Below are 21,625 nucleotides of genomic sequence, written 5' to 3' on the forward strand. Positions count from 1 at the left end.
TAACATAATTGGTCTGTTTAATAAATAAGATTTCAAGTGTAATTAACAGAAACAATTATGCATGGAAAGTGTTTTAATCAAACAAACATGTTTTAATCCAAACAAAACACTGTACATCTATAAAAATGTAAAGTGACAGATATCCATTATTTACAAAAAATGTATGATAAATTAAATATATGGTTGGAGACAAAATGCAACTGTCCTGCAAAAGTCCTGGGGTTATTTACACATTGGCATCACTTTGAATGTATCGGTGTATCTAATAAGCTGGATAATATCCATGATTATTTTGATAATACGTTTCAATCATATTCATTTGCTTATGCAATCATATGCAATCAACACATTCAATTTGCAAATCTAGAAAAACACACTTTGCAGTAACCGTCTGAACTAAAGGAATGTTGTGGCGTTTTATTTGAAGAAAAGCCATTATACACTCACTGAGCACTTTATTAGGTATTTATTATTTTACTTATTGGTCTTCTACTGTTGTAGCCTATCCACTGAAGAGGTTTAGAGTTTTGCGTGTTCCGAGACACTTTTCTTTGTAACGTGTAGTTACTTGCGTTACTTTCCTTTCAGCCTTGACCAGTCTGGCCCTTCTCCCCTGACCTCTCTCATTAACAATGTGTTTTTGCCCGCAGAACTGCTGCTCACTGGATGTTTTTAGTTTTTTGCACCATTCTCGGCAAACTCTAGAGACCAGCAGTTTCCGAGATATTCACACCAGCCTGTCTGGCACCAATAATCATTCCACAGTCAAACTCACTTAGATCACATTTCTTTCATTTCCCATTCTGACATTTGGTCTGAAACAGCTGAACCTGCATGCTTTTATGCTTTTAGCTGCTGCCACGTGATAACCTGATTAAATATTTGCATTAACAAGCTGGTGTACAGGTCAACCTAATAAAGTGCTCAATGAGCATATATGCATATAACATAATTGGTTTTCTCCTTGTATAAATAAATATATATTTTCTGAAAGTATAAGTGTGAGCTTGGACCATGTTGTGGGGAACCTTTCAATCACGAGTGCCCATACAGTAAATAACAAGGTCATACAGTAAATAAGCAGAATTCTGTCATAGAGGTGTCCCGATGAATTAATCCATTTACCATTCACCATGAATCTGGATCCTCTGAAACAGATGCTGGTGTAACCTTAAAGACTGATAAGAAAATGAGTACAGGGACTGTTCATTTCAATAGGACATCTGTCATAATGTCCTGCAGAATCTCCTCTTAACACGAAGATTAGGCCTACAGTATATCCCCTGCTTGGTCTAATCAACTGTAAGTCGCTTTGGATAAAAGTGTCAGCGAAATAAATGTAACGTAATGTCATATGTACTGGCCTGATCTTTACTGCCTAACCTAGAGAGATTCATTTCAATTGCTGGGTTCAATCACCATTAACACTGACTCAAAATAAATTCAGCAGCAGGTTTAATCCACAGCCATTTTTTGTATGCAAATTTATAACAAAAAATCTAACAGAATTTTAAGTGCATTGAAAAAAACGGCAATGTTAAGGACGTTTTTTACTGGGATCAATTGAATGTGAAAAATAAAAATGCTAACAGAGCGGCTACCACCACTCATTTCCTTCTGTAGCATACTTTCTGTTATCTGACCATAATAAATACAACTCTGTTCACACAAAGTATAAAGCATATTGCACTGAAAACTCAGATAATTTGAATGTGAGAAACAATGTGAGAAACAAAACGAAGAAAACACAAAAGTATTAGGAGCAAAATTACAACTCATACAAAATGGATGACAACTGTATGATCTGTCTCAGATGCAATCTAGATATTAAGCATATCTCTTTTTTTCTGAATAAATTTGTTATTAAACACATATTCACATATTTATGATTTACCAAAAAAGTGACTTTATTACCTCTTTGTATTTAAATATACAGTATAAACATGAATAAATAGTGAATTTATATTGTTGGCGTAAACATGAATAAAGCGGATGTAAGAGCTATGGAGGCAAACTAAGCGTCAGCCCTCGACTGAGAACATCACATGACTCTTTTATGAATACATGTAACCAAAAGTTGTATATTTGAATAGACATGTTATAAAAAGCAAAACGCTTATACAGGATCTTCTGGTTCCCTCAGAGCACAATTGTCGCCAGTGATATCCAAATGTCGACAGGAATAAAGCTCAAAACCTTTGTTTCTGAAGAGTCAATGTTCACATTATCACTGGAGATATTGATTGGAGTCCAGAATTCAAACAGTTACACATGACAGAGGTTCCTTTGAGAACTTCGTGTTAAGGTGAGATGGAAGGTATCCTATTAGCAGAGGAGGGGAAAGCAATTTAACATAACATACATCATACGTATTCATTAATAGTGGGGTAACATTTTGTTTTGAGTTAAATGCAATATCTGCTTCAACATGTACATAAAAAATAGATACAGTACATATCATAATTGCAATGGTCAGAGTTCAAATATTTACTGACTCCAACACACACACACTGTATGCATATAATCTGTGTCGCTCGCTCTGGATAAGAGCATCTGTTAAAAGCAATGTATTCAATAACCTTTCAGTTGTTTCTTTTAATAATTTGCTAATTATGCACAAAGGTCATTCAAACATGATTTACTCTGAATTTAATTAAATTGCTGTTACGCAGTTATACATTTGTGTATATAATAGACATTGTACATGTACTAATGGGCACGTATTTAACTAGTGAATGGCTGAAAGGCTGTGGGAAGATTAGGGACGTAAGGAGCGAATCCAGGCTAATTGGGGTGATGTATTTTCCCATGTTAGAGTTCTGTCTGACCTGCTCACCTCAGCTTTCACTGACGCTGGGCCCTCATAAGTTTCACATAACTGTACACTGCTCTGCATTGCCCTGGCCCAAGTGTCAGGCCAGACAACCCCCCCAAAAAATACTTGTCCTGGAGGCAGACCTTAGGGTATACTGTCTTGTGTTGAAATACAGTACTTACTGTATCTTATTTCAACATGAATTAATGCTTCAAAATGTAAAAATATGAATAACTCATCCAGGACCATGAACTGTAGATATCAACGTGAGGTCAAAGGATACATATTCAACACCTGAAGGCTGCTTACACACAATATGAGAATAGACTGACGATCCACTGAAAAACATAGAAGTTGAGAAATCTCTCATTTGGTTCCCGTTTAAACTTTTCTTACTTGAATGTCATTGCCTTTGTCAGTATTTACAATGGGGCAATGCATTATGGGATTGTTGTTTGCTTTCATAAAGAAGGACCTTACCCTTTTTAAATGTGAATGAGCAAAAAAGCTACATTTAAACAGGAACCAAATGAGAGAGACTCTTAACTTTCAGGTTTCTGTGTCATTAGTTATCTTTCCCCTTTTATTTCTTCCAGTGGTGATTCTCTTTAATTGGTGCTTTGCTACTATTGATCTTACCTATGGCCTGTGCGTCCTGCTCAGTGTCCAGGAGTTCCAATGAAGTCGGCAGCTCCTTCGGAGTGCTGGCGGTGGTTGCCATGGTGCCGACAGGACGTATCACTTCTTGTTCTTTTTCGTTCTGCATTTGTGCGTAGTACCGGAGGCCTGGGATCTTCCTTAGAGAAGATTCGACACGAGACAAAGGGAGAGGGGATTTGGAAATAAACGTTTCCACATAAATGGCACCCCCATCGAGGAAGAATATTCCAGATCGTTCCGAAGCCCGCATGGCACATTCCAATCCGAGGCATGTTACACTTCCTCCTTGAAAATAATCGCTCAAATAAATCTAGTCAGTGTGTCTGTTTTATATGGAAAGGCAGATGAAATGCAATCTCCGCAGTGGCTGAACTATGCTCCGCTCACAGCCTATCTGCATGCAGGTCCTGCCTGATCTTTCTTGTTTGGCTGAAGCTGTGTTTTCAGAGGAGTCACACACATTTCTCACTGAAAGGTCAACCAGCCCCTTCTCAAAAGGGCTAAATATCGATGCCTCCTGGATCCTGACGCACCTGTCATCTTTCCAGGGAATGCTAACTTTCATTTTCAGTCATCCATATTTCACAGCCAGTAAGAAAGTAGCCCTAAATATTAGTTGTGTGACAGGCATTACTGAAATTGAAACACAAAATCTGCTGGGATCAGGCAGGGGAAAAAACATAATTATAAAAATCTTTATAAAAAGAAAATACTAATTGCATAAATTGACTTCTTAAGTAAAGAGCAAACTATAATGTGTCTAAGTTGTTGTAGAAATGAGTGTTTAGATAAATGACACAATACCATGCCGAACGGTATGTTTGAAAATACTCTCTCACCAGACATGGTGTTATAATGAGAAACACTATTCCTGGCATGAATGGCCATTTGCCAGGTTAACTGCAGAGACCAGCTGCACAAAATTAACTGTCCTGAAAGCTTTCATTGCTTCAGTTTACATTGGGCCAAGTTTTTAAATAATAGCAAGCAGCATCTGACATGTCATTGCACTATTGATTTACTGTATGTGTACTGTGCTGTTCAGAACATGGTGCTCCCCAGACAATAAAAATATGATTTGTAATAATGTAAGAATCAAATTTGACTTAAAGTGAAATAAGAATATAAATGCATGATTGTTTTTCTTCACAAGCACAGTATGGCCGGTCAGCCACCACCAATTAAACACATTAAAATGTCCATCCATCCATTGTCTATTGCCGCTTATCCATTCAGAGTCTCAGGACTGGAGCCTATCCCAGCATGCACTGGAACCTCCCCTGGAAAGGGTGCAATTGCAGTTATTATGCTAGTAACTTATATGTGGCAATCTACGATTTCCTCTGTTTTGGTGGATCTAGCGGCCACCCGTGGTGACTGGCGGTCATAACAGGTTTATTCTACACTTTAGTTCCCACAGTTCCCTGCGACATACAGCCTTCTCACACAGTTTCTTCCTTCTGGCTGTCGGTGTGGTTTCCTTTTTTCTGTCACTTTTCATCCGTTTTTGTAATGTTACTGCAAAAAAAGACAACTGTGTTTTGACTTCTCTTCTTGTGTTTATGCCTCTAAAACTCTCCTGCCAGAGATATGTGTCACGCAAACTACGCATCGCCACAATCACAACACTTGTTTGTTTCATCCATAAGCTTCCTTGGTTTTTACAGTTGCATGAACCCTGCCCTCAGCTATTCTCATTCAACACTACACAGAGGACGATACCTTCTGAATTTATAGATGATGAACATGGTGAAGCCCACAGACACCACTGAGAGAAGCAGAAGAACTGCAGAGCCATTTTGTCTTTCACTGGAGTCCACAAGTGGTGCTGAGAGAGAGAGAGAGAGAGAGAGAGAGAGAGAGATTGAACAGATGGAGCGGCTTTCCATATTGCTCTTTGCACTTTTGACACAACACTTAACCAACACAACACAGTTTATAATTAGGGAAGCGGGGTAGTATCTGGGTGGTATCTGTATCAGCCAACAATAACTTAAAATGAACTTATCGGTATTGCAATGCTAAGATAATGGCAGATATGATTGATAGTTATGATGCTGTAACATACAGTACATGTGCCAGAAAGGCAACGTGAGTTAAGAATTGCGGATGTGGACAATTAAGTGAATTGTTTTTACATTGTTCTTTGCATTGATGCTATAATGTAAATTGGCATCTGAATCAGATAAATGTGACCTGCTCAGTTGTAAACTGCGACACCCAATTTCACATAAATCGGTAATTAAGTAAAAAATTTCATTTTTGGCTGTATTAAGCTTTCATCTTCATTTGAAAAATATCTTGGCTTTCATGATCTGCATGTCTGAATGCCAAATTCAGAGTAAATATATACTTTTTCAGCTTTTAAATGCAAGGTGCAACAATGCACCGGAGTTGTGCATTGTTTGGATGCTAGCCAGCTTGTCACCGTTCACCAGTCACAAATAACCACATCAGCTGCGTTCATGGCTACATGTTCATATATTTGCTTTCATGGTCTGTATGTCTCAATGTCAAGAGTAAATGTTCTGAGTAAAAATACAGTTTTAACGGGTTTATACATAAGATGACAAGTTGTACCCCTGGAGTTTTGTTAGCCCAGTGTCGGTAGTCCCCCAGCCTAACTCTTACAAAACTTTGAAGCAGTTTTTCTCAAAAACATGGTTTGGTGGCACAGCAAATGCAGCGGGATACAACTCTCTTGTACAGAGATAACATTGGCATTGTTAAACAGCTTACATTCTCCTCTTTTGAGTAGTTTCTAAAACTTAAAATAAGTTTTGGGGTCAACTCGACTGATTTTGATAGAGCCGGTAACAAATATGGTCGTTATTGATAACAACCCAGAATTGACACATTGTGCATCCCTGCTTATGCTTCAGTTATACTCTACGTTTTGTCTTCATTTTCATTTGGCACAACATGCAAATTCTACTTTCACAACATTTTGGATTTTGGGAAACACTACTTACCCACTGATAAGTGCGTGGCATATACTGTGATCTGAACTCCTGGCCGCAGAGTGAACTCTATACGGTTTTGATTCAGGGCTCCGAGCAAGACCTCAGACAGCTGTGGAAAAAATATCTTAACTGAAACTTTTCAATTACGTTAATATTTTAACATTCACCACACCATTCCTTTATTCAGAGGCCTTTGTACTGTAGTTTGAAATCTTTGCTTCAGTCTCCATGTAACGGCACTTCAGCCATTTTGTTTTCATTTTACTCTTAAACTGTAGAACTAGTCTCATGTATTATCTCCTATGGCACTGCGGTGGCCAAAAGACTGAAGAATGAACTTTAAAGTATCCTTTTAATGCATGTTTACTGCTGGACCTACATCAGTTTCTGAGAAGGAAAGTTACCTTAAAACTGATTGGTGAGACCTCAAGTATCCCTGTGCTTAATATATGACACACCATGTCTGTGAGTGGGAGATTAAACTGCCTTTTCAGCTATAATAATGAACAAGCTCAATTATCCCCAATTTGGCTCATTTACTTTAGATTTTAGCAGGTAGGTCAAACGTGGTACTCGATTCTCCTTTGAATGACCTAATGACCTCCCTGGCATTGGGAGTGAGACAATGGGCATGGACACTTACATGTAGAGGATAATTATGTGGCAGAGTGTAGACGGGCAGTACACCAGGGTTAATACCCTGTGAATCTTTAATGAGCACAGAGAGACAGGACCCCGGTTTAATGTCTCCCCCAAAGAGAAAGGAACTGTCTACAGCAAGGATCATCAAATCTGGCCATTGAATCCAAATCCAGCCCTGGTTTTCTTTTCCCCTGGGTAATTAACTGAACAATTAGTGCTACTGATTGACCACACTTCTTCAGACATGACTCCCAGATAAAGGAAGGGTGGAAAACAAAAGAACAGCTCTCGGCCCTTGAGGACCGTGATTTGATGATTCTCGGTCGACAGCACGTGGCCTCATCACTGTTCCTGGGCATTGGATTCTACTGGGTTAAGAGGGAAGAGCGCCTCCTACTGGCCCAGTGAAACCAACCTAGTTTTAGTATTAATCAAGCCCACACTTGCTTAGCTTCAGCACTTTGATATGAGACAGATACTGTACAAGGTGATGTGGCTGCTAATTTGTAATGGTTTTAAAAGGGCTAACTCCTCTGTACGTGTATGAGATTACTATCAGTGTGTTCATACGATGAAGACAAAGTGGCTAGGAGTATGGAGAATGAGCCAGAATTTGTTCACTTCTCAAACACATGTTGCTTCAAAAGGACAAAAGCAAACAATTTAAACATACCATGTACTGTCAACCTATTCACCTTCAAATGCAAAGGGTTTAGTTTAGATAGTCACCTGTAACATATTTTAGTACAACTCTTTCTCTCTTTACATGCTTCTAGCAATCGTGGGGATTATTGATTTGTATCAAACATTTAAGCATGAGTTGCCAGCGGCGCAGTTATAAGTTATAGTACAGTAATTGGTAGGAAACTTGGCAAACTAGCTAAGCAGCTTCGTCACTGAAGTACTGAAACTACGCAGCTTGTTGATCAAGTTTCTTTCTTTAAACACTTCCAGAAAATATCAGAGATTGTTGATTAGTGTCATATGTTTAAGCATTACATTACATTACATTACATTATTGGCATTTGGCAGACACTCTTATCCAGAGCAACGTACAGTTGATTAGACTAAGCAGGAGACAATCCTCCCCTGGAGCAATGCATGGTTAAGGGCCTTGCTCAAGGGCCCAACGGCTGTGCAGATCTTATTGTGGCTACACCGGGATTAGAACCACCGACCTTACGGGTCCCAGTCATTTACCTTAACCACTACGGTACAGGCCGCCCTAAGTTACTGTCTGCACAGTTAGAATTTACAGTAATTAGTAAGAAACTTGGCAAGCTAGCTAGGTACAGTGTGTGGTATACCATCATAGAACACATGTTCGAGCATGTTCAAACTCCTTTAGTCCTTCAACATATCCCCTGTCACAGAAATTAGGCCATGTACAGTTTCAGATTCACCTGGTCCTTGGCACATCCTCTATAACAAATGCCTTTGAACCTTCTGCAGCTTGGAGTGTATCACACTGTGGAGTGCCACCTTTTAAGCAATAATTTAAAACATTGCATCTCTGTTTCCGGAATTTGCCAACTTAATTGATACCAATTATGGATTAGTACACTTCAATTCATGGAACAGTAGCCTACCTCTGGTGAATATTTTCAATTTCATCCAACGGAAAAAACACATACATGCATTATCCAAAACAAAATACGTTCAATTTATTTTTTTCAGTTAATGACTGGGATGAAAGCACAACCCAACATCCATGATGGGCTATAGTACATTATATAGGGCATTAAATGCTATTATTTCATTATAGTATTTAAGTATTTAAGTATCAGTGAACTAGCCCAGTGTTGCGAGGGGCACTTGTTTGTGCTGAATACCATACACCCAGCTGTGGTCCCCACACTGCACCAGATTATAAAGTCGCTCACCGAAAGGTCAGAATTGACTAGTACAATACATCCAGTTAATGCAGCCATTTGTTGGATCACGCTGAAGTCATTACAATCGGTCCCTCTTAATTGAATTAATCATGGCTTTATCACAACCAATTACTTTCTTATGGATTCAGCTGCAGTGGCTGCAGAGAGAAACCATGGATTTGAACTGAATTACAAAATCAAACAGCGGGAAACAAAAACAGAACTCTACCACAGTCTGAAATTCAAATGCAGAAATAATAAATGTGATGGATGTACACTCATACTGAAACTGAGCACTTTGTTAGGTATTTATTAGACTTATTTTCTAGATTTATTGGTCTTCTGCTGCTGTAGCCTATCTACTTCGAGGTTTAACGCATTGTCTATTCAGAGGTGTTTGTTTGCATACCACTATAATATGTGGTTGCATTACTGTTACCTTCCTGTCAACTTTGAGCAGACTGGCCCTTCTCCTCTGACCTCTCTCATTAACAATGTGTTAAAATGTTTTTCAAACCATTCTCTGCAAACTCTAGAGACTGTTGTGGGTGAAAATCACAGGAGATCAGCAATTTCTCAGATACTCAAACCCTGTCTGGCACCAGCAATCATTCCACAGTCAAAGTCACTTAAGATCACTTCTTACCTATTTTGTCTGAAAAACAGCTGAACCTCTTGACCATGTCTAGATGCATTTAGTTGCTGCCACATGATTGCCTGATTAAATATAAGCTGGTGTACAAGTCTACCTAATAAAGTGGTCACTGAGTATACAAACTATCCTTATGCTTGTTTGATCTGGAGGTACCGAACCAGCCATCCTCGATTTAATATGTAGATAACACATGCAGATGAGCTCTGCATACAAATACGTTCACACATCACTTTTATGGTGAAAGCCATCAGACTGAATGGAGCCCACATGAAACCGAGGAGCTGAAATCCACAATCATTCGTCAATGTAAATTATTCAACAGCCATCAAAACAAATTCTATTTTAGCCAACTTGCTCAAAAAGTATGGCATTCAATGGCATGTCTCATTCAATATCTGTCCTTAACCCTTTCAGTCCCAATAATGCCAGATGACACTCTTGACCTTGAGCTCCTACTAAAACTCAACTAAACTTTCTCAATTTCAAACAAAGCCAAAGCCCCTCAGGATTTGGGTGGACCCACTTCATACTGGGTTTGGGACTGAAAGGGTTAACTATAACATAATTTATTTTCCCATTTTCAAACACATTGGCAAGTTCAACAATTACTAAAATTAACTTGTCAAACTATGACACTGCACTTATTTCTCAAGTTTCTTAACTTCAAAGTTAAGGATAAAGTTTAGTCAAAGTTTAGTGTTCTTAGTCTAAGTTTAGTCAAAGTGAATGGAGGCCTATGGCATTCTAAATCACAGAAGGACCAGAGGCATATATTCTTGACATAAACTGGCTGCACTATTCAGCAGAATATTGCAGAATAAACGATGGAACTAATAGTTCCTTCCACTTCACATATCAAATCCTTTGGGCTACAATTTGTTTCCATCAGTAAATATGCTGCACTGGCAGGATATAACCTCTTTAATTGACATAATATGAAGGGACATTCATTATTATTTCTCTTTTTTCATTTAGTTGTTTAATGTTTCCGTTTGATTTGGTTATACAAAGAAGTGCAAAATGCAGCTGTTTCAAGAGAACAAATGCCTCTTCCTCAGTCCATTCTATTTTATAGCCGCGCTTCATTAATTTTATCTGCCCCATTTAGCAAATTAATAGTGATATGAACAATTTATTCACTCCTTGATTTGGTTTTCTGTTTTTTTACCAGTTAAAATTAGACTGTTCCCTGAATAATTGCTTTTTCTTACCGAGTATCAGGGTCAGTAAATCTATCATACATTTTAATAAGCCGCCTGCACATTACACTTTCAAGACGGCAGTGCTGAATGAAGATTTATTGGACAGTTGTGTGAGGTGTCTTGCCAAGCAATCAAATATGGTTTATAAAAAAATGTCGACTTAGATTTTAAAATCGCGCTACCTCAGGAGAGCACAAGTCAGCCTTCCAGATGCATAGATTCCGATTACCTGAACCCGATGCAAATGTATATTAATTCTGATTGAAAATACAAAATAATAATAATAACAATAATACTAATAATAATAATAATAATAATAATAATAATAAGGAGCATAATAATGAGGAGAATGCTAAGAGATGAGACCTGAAATACTCTTCAAAGCAAGAAAAAATATGTGTAAGAATAGTTTTAATCATATATCCTGCGACTGTATACACAAATGTTACATCGATAAGGTTATTTAAATAATATAATTTATTTCACTGTTTGAATAGCAAACACACATTCTATATTTGTTGTTCTTCTTCTTGTTATAATAATAATAATAATAATAATAATAATAATAATAATAGTAATAATTAGAAGAAGAAGAAGAAGAGCAAATGTTTGAAGTACACTTTTGGATTAAACACATCAGCATATTAAAGAGAAAATATCTATATTTTCGATCCATTTAATTTAGTGACATTTTAAATGGTGATCTGCAAATGGCTTTTGTGATGGAACATATTGAGCACTCGAGAATGAACAAATAATTATATGGTAGATAAACATTGCCATCTAGTGGTATAAATCTGAAATAACTGATTTTCCTGACGTTTCTGCTTAGCATTAGCACTATGCATTAAGTTTCATATACTTCATCACGTTGGATTTTTAAAATGTGAGCATTTACTCCAGTGGCTGTACTCATAGACAATTCTATTACCAGTTTTTTATCAACTCTGGTAGTGTATACATTTCAAAAACATTTGCAAACTTTAATACTTCATAACTGCTTACACAAAGGCAATACTAGCTATATGTACACCTTTGTTTAATGAATATTAATAACAAAAAATCCCTCTGGCAGGTGTTTCTTTGTTCAACTCTTTGTCTTTGATGTAGAATTTAAAGATAATCAAACATCTAAAACAACAACCCTCACACACTAGAGGACTGAAATGCAGTACTGAGCACAAAGCCACCCTCTGTACTCAGATCTGGGACTAAAAATATCTTATTTATTCACAAAACTAATTACATCTGTGAACTCCTCTCCACCAAGCCAATTATAATCTGATTATTGTTATGATGATGTGGATTATTATTATTGCTGTTATTGTTGTTGTTATTTTTGTTGTTGTTGATATTGTTGTAATTTTTGTAGTTGTTTCTGTTGTTGTTATAATGTTGGTATTGCTGTTGTTATTGTTGTTGGTGTTGGTGTTATTGTTATTGTTAGTGTTGGTGTTGTTATTGTTGTCGTTGTTGTAAATTACTTAACAGACAACTCACATTCTAATTTACATATGTTACATGATACAGTATCAACATGAATGAAAAGAGTGAAAACGATTCTGAAATATAAACATGCCATGTCAAATTTAGGACTTACACATGATGCTGCTCAATATTTACTTGAACCAGATCAGCACAAATCAAGAAATCAATATGAATGCAAAAGTTTAGACAATAAAGAAATGCATGATTAACAATTAAACAAAGACATCCAAACTGGCCCACAATGCACCATTCCAGATTCAAGTACTGTTTGTACCTGATCAAGGGGTTCTGTGGTTCTCTCCTCCTCCACCTCTGCTAGCTCTTTATCAGGAAGAAGAAACATCTCTGCTGCTGTGGGTAAACCAGGCAGGACTGTGACCAGAAGCTGCTTCTCACTCACGCCTGTGGCCTATAGATTAGAACAGGAAGGAAGATGTGTTTTCGTTAGATTTACAGTGGAAACTTGCAAAGCGCAATGTGTTTTCCTCTTATAGTAAGGACAGACGATGGTGGGAATGGTACGGGAGTACAGAAACAAAACACATCTGTTCACAGCTGTTCTTCATAAGCAAATGCACTTGTGCTGCCCATTCCTTCCAGGAACAGAAGGGAAAGGGGGTTAAAGAACAGGAAAGGAAAGTGGGGCAGGCTGTCAGAGGGGACTGTGCAGTGTCAGACACAATTAGCGAAGGCTAAGGACACCATGAAAAAAATATTTTTAAAATATATATATATTTTTTTTTAATAAAAATGTAATTTAAATAATAAACAACACCATAGGACATACAAGACTAACAGACCCCAATAACCCAACCCCCCCTTCCTTTGCTTGACCCAGTGCCTAGCAGGGCTGTAGCCTGAATAGCTGAGGGTGGTCGAGCAGGCCCCGGGGCTAATATGATCCCTAACTCCGCTAGCTTTAGGCTAAAGATGCCTTAAAGACGATCTGAAATCAAAAATTAACTTTTTCCTCAACCGAAATTACGAGGCACACTGATCATGTAGAACAGAGTCCGCTGAGAGGGATGTGTCATTTTTTATTCATTTCTGTTCATACTCCGTCAAATACTGCTCATAACCTTGAACTGAAACACATCAAACTGTCAGAAAGTCTGAAGTGACAGGACATAGAAGGAGCTGATTCTTTTAAATGCACCGGGTCTGTACTTGGGGGGACTTTTTGTCAGTTTGCGGTATTAGTGTCATGTTTCCCGCGACAAGATCTAAGGTCAAAGACGACATGCAAGGGCTTATAGACGGAAGAACCCAGAAATCCAGAAGGTATGTGTGAAAACAGGGCTGAAGGCGGGAACACACTTGGACCATGGAGCTTTTGATGACTCTGCTGATGTCCAACCTCCATTCAGCCACATCCGGGTTGTGCTCGTCAAGGTTTGAGGAGAATGCTAAGAGATGAGACCTGAAATACTCTTCAAAGCAAGAAAAAATATGTGCAAGAATAATTTTAATCATATATCCTGCGACTGTATACACAAATGTTACACCGATAAGGTTAATTAAATAATATTTCTGATACAGAGCAATTGCAGATGAACTCTGAATGTTTATGAAACATTAACGCCTCACCGTGGACAGCGATGGTTTTCTTATCCTGCAAAATCACACTCCCGGCCACGACCTGAACTGTCACGGTGGTGGATCCTCCCTTCGGAAACGTAAAAGCAACACTGCCTTCTAGAGTGATGAGTGGCTGTAGAGAGAGAGACAGAGACGGAGAGAGAGAGTGAAGTACTGTACTGCCGGACATAGTCATTTGCAAAGGACTAGGACCTAGCCAGCATTTAAATGTCGCCACCACTCCTTCTCACAGTGCAGTGGACCAGCTCACATCGGAAAACTATTCCTGTGCAACTGTGAGAGCCTGTTCGACCAGCAGGGGTCGTTTCTGCACGAAGAAACAGCGTCACCCTGTCTTCAACTACTACAACCATGTTTCTGCAGTAGTTCAACATTTCTGCCTCGGTTATTGCTATAGATTTTTTTTAAATGTTAAAAATACTAAATACTTCACTGGAAATATGAGGGACATGATCAAAAACTTCAAAGCCAAAATATCTTTATTTTATGAAAGCTTTATGAAACCAAGTTTTGAAAGTTATGTTGCTTTGAAGGTTGCACAGCATAGATTTACACAAAAACATTAGTTTTAGCAATAATCTAGCACCACTCCTTACAAATCTCAGATATGAATCATATTTATACTAAATTATGCAACACATAATGAAACACTGAAATGCAAATGAAACTGAAAAGCCATATACACAAGTGTTTTATAATATATATAATTCCTTTAGTATATCTATTAAAATTCAGCAAAAATATTGATGCTAAAGGGAGTAGGACCACTAAAATAAGCTGTATCTACTTGCTAATTAACACGTGTTGTTTCTGCTAACAGGGGTGTGGTGTTATCAAGTGTTACTGTATGCAATTTCAAGCTTAACCTCTTGATATCTTGATATTGCAAGTTTTTTCTAATTTCGTGGGAACATGAAGTAAACATGATGCAATGTTGTAACATCTTCTACAAACTTTGCATACAAGGTGTTGTGTGGGGTTAGCTTTACCCTCTGAAGCTGTATAAATTGTTAAATATATTTTCTTACACTTATTATTATTTTTTTATTTCAAAGTTCTGGTAGCACTTTCCCATACAGGTGCGAAACTTACACTTACCCCAGGCTCTAAAATGTTTTGCACAGATTTTCCATATTTACGGATAAAAGGCCAGTCATCTGGGAGACAATAAGAAGGCGACACCCACAGTGTGTCAAAATGTATTCTATTACAATAATTGTGTGTCAATTCAAACTTTTGGGGTCAATTTTACCCCAAACATAAAAGCGGTCATAAAAATAATATAATAGGGTTAAATTGTGTGTGATAGTGTGCAGGTTGCATACAACTTGCCTGGATGCTGTTTAAAGATAGCAACCATTAGTTTAACCTCATGTGTGATACAAGGACCAGGACCACTAACATTCGGGAAGCTGAATCTACTAGCTCATTAAGAGGGATATGGTGTTACGGAGTGTGATGAAATTTGAGGGTTAAAGACAGTAATGGTTAGAGTAACCTCGGTGTGGTTGGCGAACCACCATATGAAGGTGGCCGTGCCCACGTGACTGGGCCACAGGACCGTGGTGAGGTTGACCTCTCTCCCTGTCGCCACCACCAGTGGAGCCGAGAGATGGATCCGCTCCAAAGGCCCTGGCGAAGAACGCACAGAAATAACCCAAAGTCAACATTACACACGTTCAATCACCAAAATATATCCCCCTGCCTCTCACATAGACATCATTCAAGGATGTTTTATTCTTTTTTTATCCCAAGCTGTGTCAAATTCATTCTGGCGATGTCTAAAATCGTCCAACTTGGTGAAGAAAATAAACACTTGCATTTATAAAGCTACATAAAAGCGATTCTTTCAGCTGTGTTCAATAACCATATAAAGTAACGTCAAACTTAAAATGTGCATTCATAAACACTTAGATTTTTCATGTATGGGTTATAGTTACAAGGGATTTTATTAGTATTGCGATTCTGAAAATGCTATTGGGGGGTAATCATTTTAATCCGCCTCCAGTCGCTAAACATTCCCGATGTGTTTTTACGGTGAAACAAAGAAACATAATTTGAGGAGTCCTGTCTCTCACTGACTGATGGCAGCTATGAAGGAAAGAGAACTTTCATAAAGTCATCTGAAATTGGGTGAACATTGGGCGAACTATTTATTATGGCTATAAAGCATAATTTATAACCGTAATAAAGGAATTTCACCCCTTTTTTTAAGGAATAATAAATATTGTGGCGAACACTATTTCTCCCGGGATGTTTTTTGGCACAGATCTTCTCAGTGAGGACGGACAGCTTGAGGCGGTGCCGCGGGGCGTGACGCAACGGTGACTCACACGTCACGTGCAGGTAGAGCGTGACGCGGTCCGAGCCCAGGGCGTTCTCGGCCGTGGCAGACGCTCGGTAAATCCCCACACTCCTGTAGACGTGCTTGACCCCGTCCTCAATCGAGCTGATGTTGGAGTAGGACACGGCGTTTCCGTCTCCGAAGTCGACCATGATGCTCGTCTTTGATCCGTCGCCCTAACGGAAATCACACAGCGGGTTTTTAAACTCGGCGCTTCATTTTCCTCTGTTGTTGTTTGCAGTGCCACTTTCAATTGCCTTTTCATTTTTTTTTCAGGAAATCATATTGGTGTGAAAAACCTAATTTGGGGAAAACAATTCACAATGCTAGAAAAAGTTGAAAGTATTTTTTTTTTCCATAAAATATGTTTAGATTTTCTGAAAAATGGGTACTCAGATATTCCTTTGATGTTTTCTGGGAACAACCACAGTGATATATTACAGTGCCCAAGATTCAAGACAGCTTATTATCTTGTACTAAGATGCCACAGACGTTATCACTTTAAACTAATGAACTCAAAACTGGATCAACATTAACGCCAAATATTTATTCTCCAATATCGCATCTCGAAGGTGAAAGAAAGCAGTGCAATACATATGCATTCATACGGTGATTCGGTATGAAGAAATTATCTGAACCTGCAATATCCTCATTCCAAGTCTAAAAGGAGTTTGTAAACCAGCCCAGCACGACGCAACACCTTCAATCATTGCTGCCAGACAAGATTCTCAGCGCAAAATGAACTTCACGGGAAGTATCACAGACACAGACTAAGCCTAGTCCTATACTAGAATTAATTTTGATTGGAGATTTTTCATATAAAACTCAATTTCCAGGACTAAGCTTAATCTGTGTCTGGGAACCGGCCCGAAACAAAACAAACAAAATTTCTGTCTGTTATTTCTGCAAAAAAAATTGCTGTGTGTCAAAGCCACTATTTCCCAAACCGTGTGAATCTTTGACCAGAAAAAAATTTTTTTCTGGTCAAAGTGTGTGTGTGTGTGGGTCTGGTTTGCACAGCTCGTCACTGTTACAGTACCTCCTCCAGAAATAGCAGGAAGGTGACGTTACTGCCCCGTGTGGCTGTGAGCTTTCCTTCGCTGGTGACGAGACGGAGGCCACGAGGAGCCTGGGCCGCGCACTTCTGCGTCCTGGCAGTGTAGCGCTCCAACACTCCGCTAGTGCAGTTATTAGACACAACCTTCCGGTAACTGCAATACATAAACACACACACACACCCTGTTAGTGCACTTATTAGACACATCCATCCCATATCTGGGGTACATAAACACACACACAACACTGTTAGTGCACTTATTATACACAACCTTCCCATATCTGGGGTACATAAACACACACACAACACTGTTAGTGCAGTTATTAGACACAACCTTCCCATATCTGGGGTACATAAACACACACACAACACTGTTAGTGCAGTTATTAGACACAACCTTCCAATATCTGCAATACATAAACACACACACACACACACCCTGTTAGTGCAGTTATTATACACAACCTTCCCATATCTGGGGTACATAAACACACACACAACACTGTTAGTGCAGTTATTAGACACAACCTTGACTTCTGTGATAAGCACAGATACACACAGGCACAAAAACACACAACTTATCCCGTTATGATTGCCTGCTAAAAATGAGCTGCCACTCATCTACAAATGAACAAAATGAATTCAGCTACAAAACAAAATGAAGAAAAAAAAGTCGACAAGCTGTTTCAATATCCAGCAGTAAAACAGTATGCAGTTGACATTACACCTGAAAAATCTCCCAACAAAACAATATGTTTTCTCTGATTCACTCTTCCAAGAGAAACATGCTAATTGGTTATAGCATGTGATTATATTTTGCATATTTACACTCACATATTTACAACTTTGACTTTTCACAATTTTCCTTCCAGTTTGGAATGCCCAATGACGATTGGAAAAGTTCCATTGCTATGGCATCGTGAATGCAGGAGAACGGAGGCTAACAGATGCGTCATCCAACGCACGAGCAGCTAGCCAGCGTGTTTACTCACTAGTACATCAGCTGAACTGAGCATCTGGGGAAGTCCGCATTGCGGCTGGCGCAGGGAACCTGATTTACCGGAGGAGGCACCCACTCACCCGTTTCAGCCAGTTTCAGCCAGTTACAGCCAGTTACAGCCAATTACAGCCAATAATGTGTCACAGTCAGGATTTGAGTCCTAGCCATGAGGAGCTTCACTGAAACAAGGCCAAATTGTTTCTACGGGATTCTTCTGCTGTCGGCTCCACAGGTTTCAAGATTAATTTTACTCACCCCGTGCTGTTTCGGAAACTTTTTCCAGTGGTGCAGACTCTGGACATGGAGGACGGACTGAACCAGAAGGCAGGCGTACATTTCCCTCCACTTTTCCGCTCGTACCCGTAGTCGCTAAAGTTAAAAACGGTAAACGGAGCCCGGTGTGTAGGAGTACAGTCTTTATTTGTCTCATTACATCTCTAACGCTCAGAAACAGAACAAGAAAAAAAAAGATCACCGTTTGACTCTTCTAATTATACAAAATCTATCCGTTTCCAAGTTCATTAAAATCGAAAGCACCAAAGCAGTATATTTCTGTGGGTGGATGGAGGGAGAAACGCAAATTTAGAAATGGTCCCTGGGGACCAATTACATCATTAGAGAAAGTGAACCGTCTTGGCTCAAATACTAATAGGTCTTCACAGTCCTCTCATTTCAATGTATTTACGACTTTGTTGGTATTCGATTACAACACTAATATCCGTGTGATTCAGTTACCATGCTACGGTGCCTACACATTCCAGTAGACGGCTAATTTTAGCAGGTTATTCACCATTCAAAGTCCGACTCGGTGCAGTCACATGGTTCTGATGTCATGGTGACGGAGTAATCCTTTCCCATCACGCATCTCGCAGTGGGCTTGAGTTTCCGGTAAATTCTCTTCACTCCCATGAGACAAGGTTCCCCCTGTAAAGAACACACCTGTTTCTGAGGAGTGTGTGTGGGTGTGAGAGTGTGTGAGAGTGTGTGTGGGTATGTGTCTGTGTGTGTCTGTGATACTAGGTCTTACCAGATTGTGCAGGTGCCATGTCTGGTAATCATCTTCAGTGCATCTCCTGTTAAAGATGGACCTGAAATCAATTTTGACCAGCTGCCATTCAGACCGATGGCTGACGTGACCAAAGATTCTGTAAAAAGCAACAGCAGTGAGGAATCAGAAGCAGCTGCTAGTAAAGTGACACTATATTTACAGAGGCTGTAAATATGAAAACATTTTCAGTTTATTGGGTTTTTTCACAAAACACAAATATTTGTTTTCATATCGTGCCGGCTTTTATTTTCTTGAACACAATGGTCTCCGGTTGCATATGCCTTAGGAAGTAGATTCAACCGAAAATAACATCAAACATAATTTTTTGAAGAATAATTGGGAAACATGCACTTGTACAACCTCTGGAGGCATTACATTGCTGTACAATGAAAAACTGAAATGGAAAAAAAATGTTTTGTTTTTTTCTAATATAAATCATAGGAGACATTCTGGATAAAGGTGCAGCACATAAAATTCTGTATGCAACTGAACTACTTGTCAATCACGGCACTTCATACAAATGTGAAAGTTTGTAACGTTATACAGTACAGCCGTGTCAGTTGATTTGTGCCTCAAATTTTTCAAACACAGATACAGTTCCCGTACTTCCTTTTCAGGGCTATATTCGGAGTAAAAAAAGAAGTGGCTTAACAATTCACTCACATCATTATGAGAGTCTCCTCTCCCGGTTCTCCCAAGACGCCATCCACAAAAAGCGGGGAGGAAGTAAAGCTGTATTTGTTCCAGAACCTTCCTTCATCAAAACTGAGCCTGTCGGAAAACCACCACAAGACAAGACATCACCACTGTTTGGCCGAGTTAATGCTGACTCTATCGCACTACAGCACATTAAAATAAAGAATAAAAGACAGCAAAAGCCTGTTTGAGCCTGAGACACTGTGATATTCTCATTTTTTACAACCAGAGAAGGAAACTGCCATAGACCATACATGTCTTTCAGATTATAAACCTCTCTTAAACTAGTACACAATTTAATACATTTTGCTCTCCAAGTCGGAAACAGACATAAGAACACCTAAAGAATAAGAACTGCACTTTGTGTTATTGTAGAATTTTGTTCTGCCATCCCATAGCAGAAACATAAATCATAATTCACAAGAATAACAAGAAAAATGGTTTGTACCTGTGTATATGCTTATAAAACAAAGTATATTTTTCGAGAGTGTCACAATACCAGAGATGTCTGATGGGTAATGGTGTGTGTCGAATCGCTACAAGTGCTCCGCCTTTGTCAAGATACAGCACACTGTACTCCTCTTCAAATATCTTGAGAGGAAAAGAGAGCAGATTGCAGCAGCAGACCCAAATCAGACAGGTAATTCATAACACTGGATGTCATGTAGACAAATGGCAGTTTGAATGCTGTGGGTTCCTGTCACAGTATACAGTACATTAGTGAAGTGCAGCATCTTTGTAAGGCCTTATCTTTGCAAGCAGCACAGTGACATCTGTCAAAAGTACAAAAGCGTGTTACAAGCAGAATGAACAACTGGAAAACAGTTGTGCTGTGCACTGTCTCCCTGGTCCAGGAAGGGTTAAAATGGTCAAGTCACAAACAGTATAGTTAATGATACTGCGTGCAACCACTGTCCATATATAAGTATATCATATAAGTAAATAAAATGATTAATTTCTTTGACTGTAGGCTAATTAATTCCTCATTGTAGCGTGACTACCAGAGAGCCCGTGACATGACCATCAACCTCAGATTGGGGGGGGGGAAGAAGGAATTAATGTGACACCTAGTTATAGCAATCAAGAGCCTATCAACAGGTCTCATGCAACACTGCATATAGTTACTGTTTACATGTTACTTTATTAATGACACCAATAATTATTCAGATCGTGGTGGAAATTGCCCCGGCAAAAATGAAATAAAAAATACTTCCAGCCCTTCCTTACCTGACTCCAGGTATTCCCAGCATCGGAGGTAATGAACATCGTAACATTCATCATAGTCAACTCAGACCCTATGGAGCCTTCAAACGAAACCAGAAAGGCATGAGCCTTCACATCATAAAAATTAAACACATCAACATAAATTGCATCATTATTATACATCATTACCTGACCTGGGGAGTGCTGCCTATCCCAGCATGCACTGGGCAGGAGTCCAATCATTTGCAGGGCCCACATAGCATTCACTCACACACTCATACCTATGGGTGATTTAGCGTAGCCAGTTAGCATACTGCATGTCTTGTGCTCCAAGGAAACCCACGTGCAAACACCACATAGACAGGCTCTGGCTAGGATG

The 21,625-nt window shown here is 39.0% G+C and overlaps 1 protein-coding gene across 1 annotated transcript in view; it reads right to left on the reverse strand.

Moving 5' to 3' along the window:
* The window catches only part of LOC133118033 (VPS10 domain-containing receptor SorCS1-like), a 125,030-nt gene continuing 103,405 nt past the window's right edge, over positions 1-21,625 (reverse strand). The window contains exons 12-27 of the mRNA XM_061227643.1: positions 21,271-21,347; positions 20,543-20,634; positions 20,011-20,118; positions 19,327-19,444; positions 19,090-19,244; positions 18,555-18,668; positions 17,282-17,453; positions 16,232-16,418; positions 15,397-15,530; positions 13,887-14,010; positions 13,617-13,729; positions 12,574-12,708; positions 6,448-6,547; positions 5,198-5,303; positions 3,455-3,612; positions 1-2,322 (exon numbers count right to left, since the gene is read on the reverse strand). Coding sequence (XP_061083627.1) covers positions 2,258-2,322; positions 3,455-3,612; positions 5,198-5,303; positions 6,448-6,547; positions 12,574-12,708; positions 13,617-13,729; positions 13,887-14,010; positions 15,397-15,530; positions 16,232-16,418; positions 17,282-17,453; positions 18,555-18,668; positions 19,090-19,244; positions 19,327-19,444; positions 20,011-20,118; positions 20,543-20,634; positions 21,271-21,347 — 1,958 coding nt within the window. The 3' untranslated portion in view covers positions 1-2,257. The remainder of the gene's footprint in view (positions 2,323-3,454; positions 3,613-5,197; positions 5,304-6,447; positions 6,548-12,573; positions 12,709-13,616; positions 13,730-13,886; positions 14,011-15,396; positions 15,531-16,231; positions 16,419-17,281; positions 17,454-18,554; positions 18,669-19,089; positions 19,245-19,326; positions 19,445-20,010; positions 20,119-20,542; positions 20,635-21,270; positions 21,348-21,625) is intronic.

Source organism: Conger conger, chromosome 18 (assembly GCF_963514075.1).
Source record: "Conger conger chromosome 18, fConCon1.1, whole genome shotgun sequence".
NCBI classification, from domain to species: domain Eukaryota; kingdom Metazoa; phylum Chordata; class Actinopteri; order Anguilliformes; family Congridae; genus Conger; species Conger conger.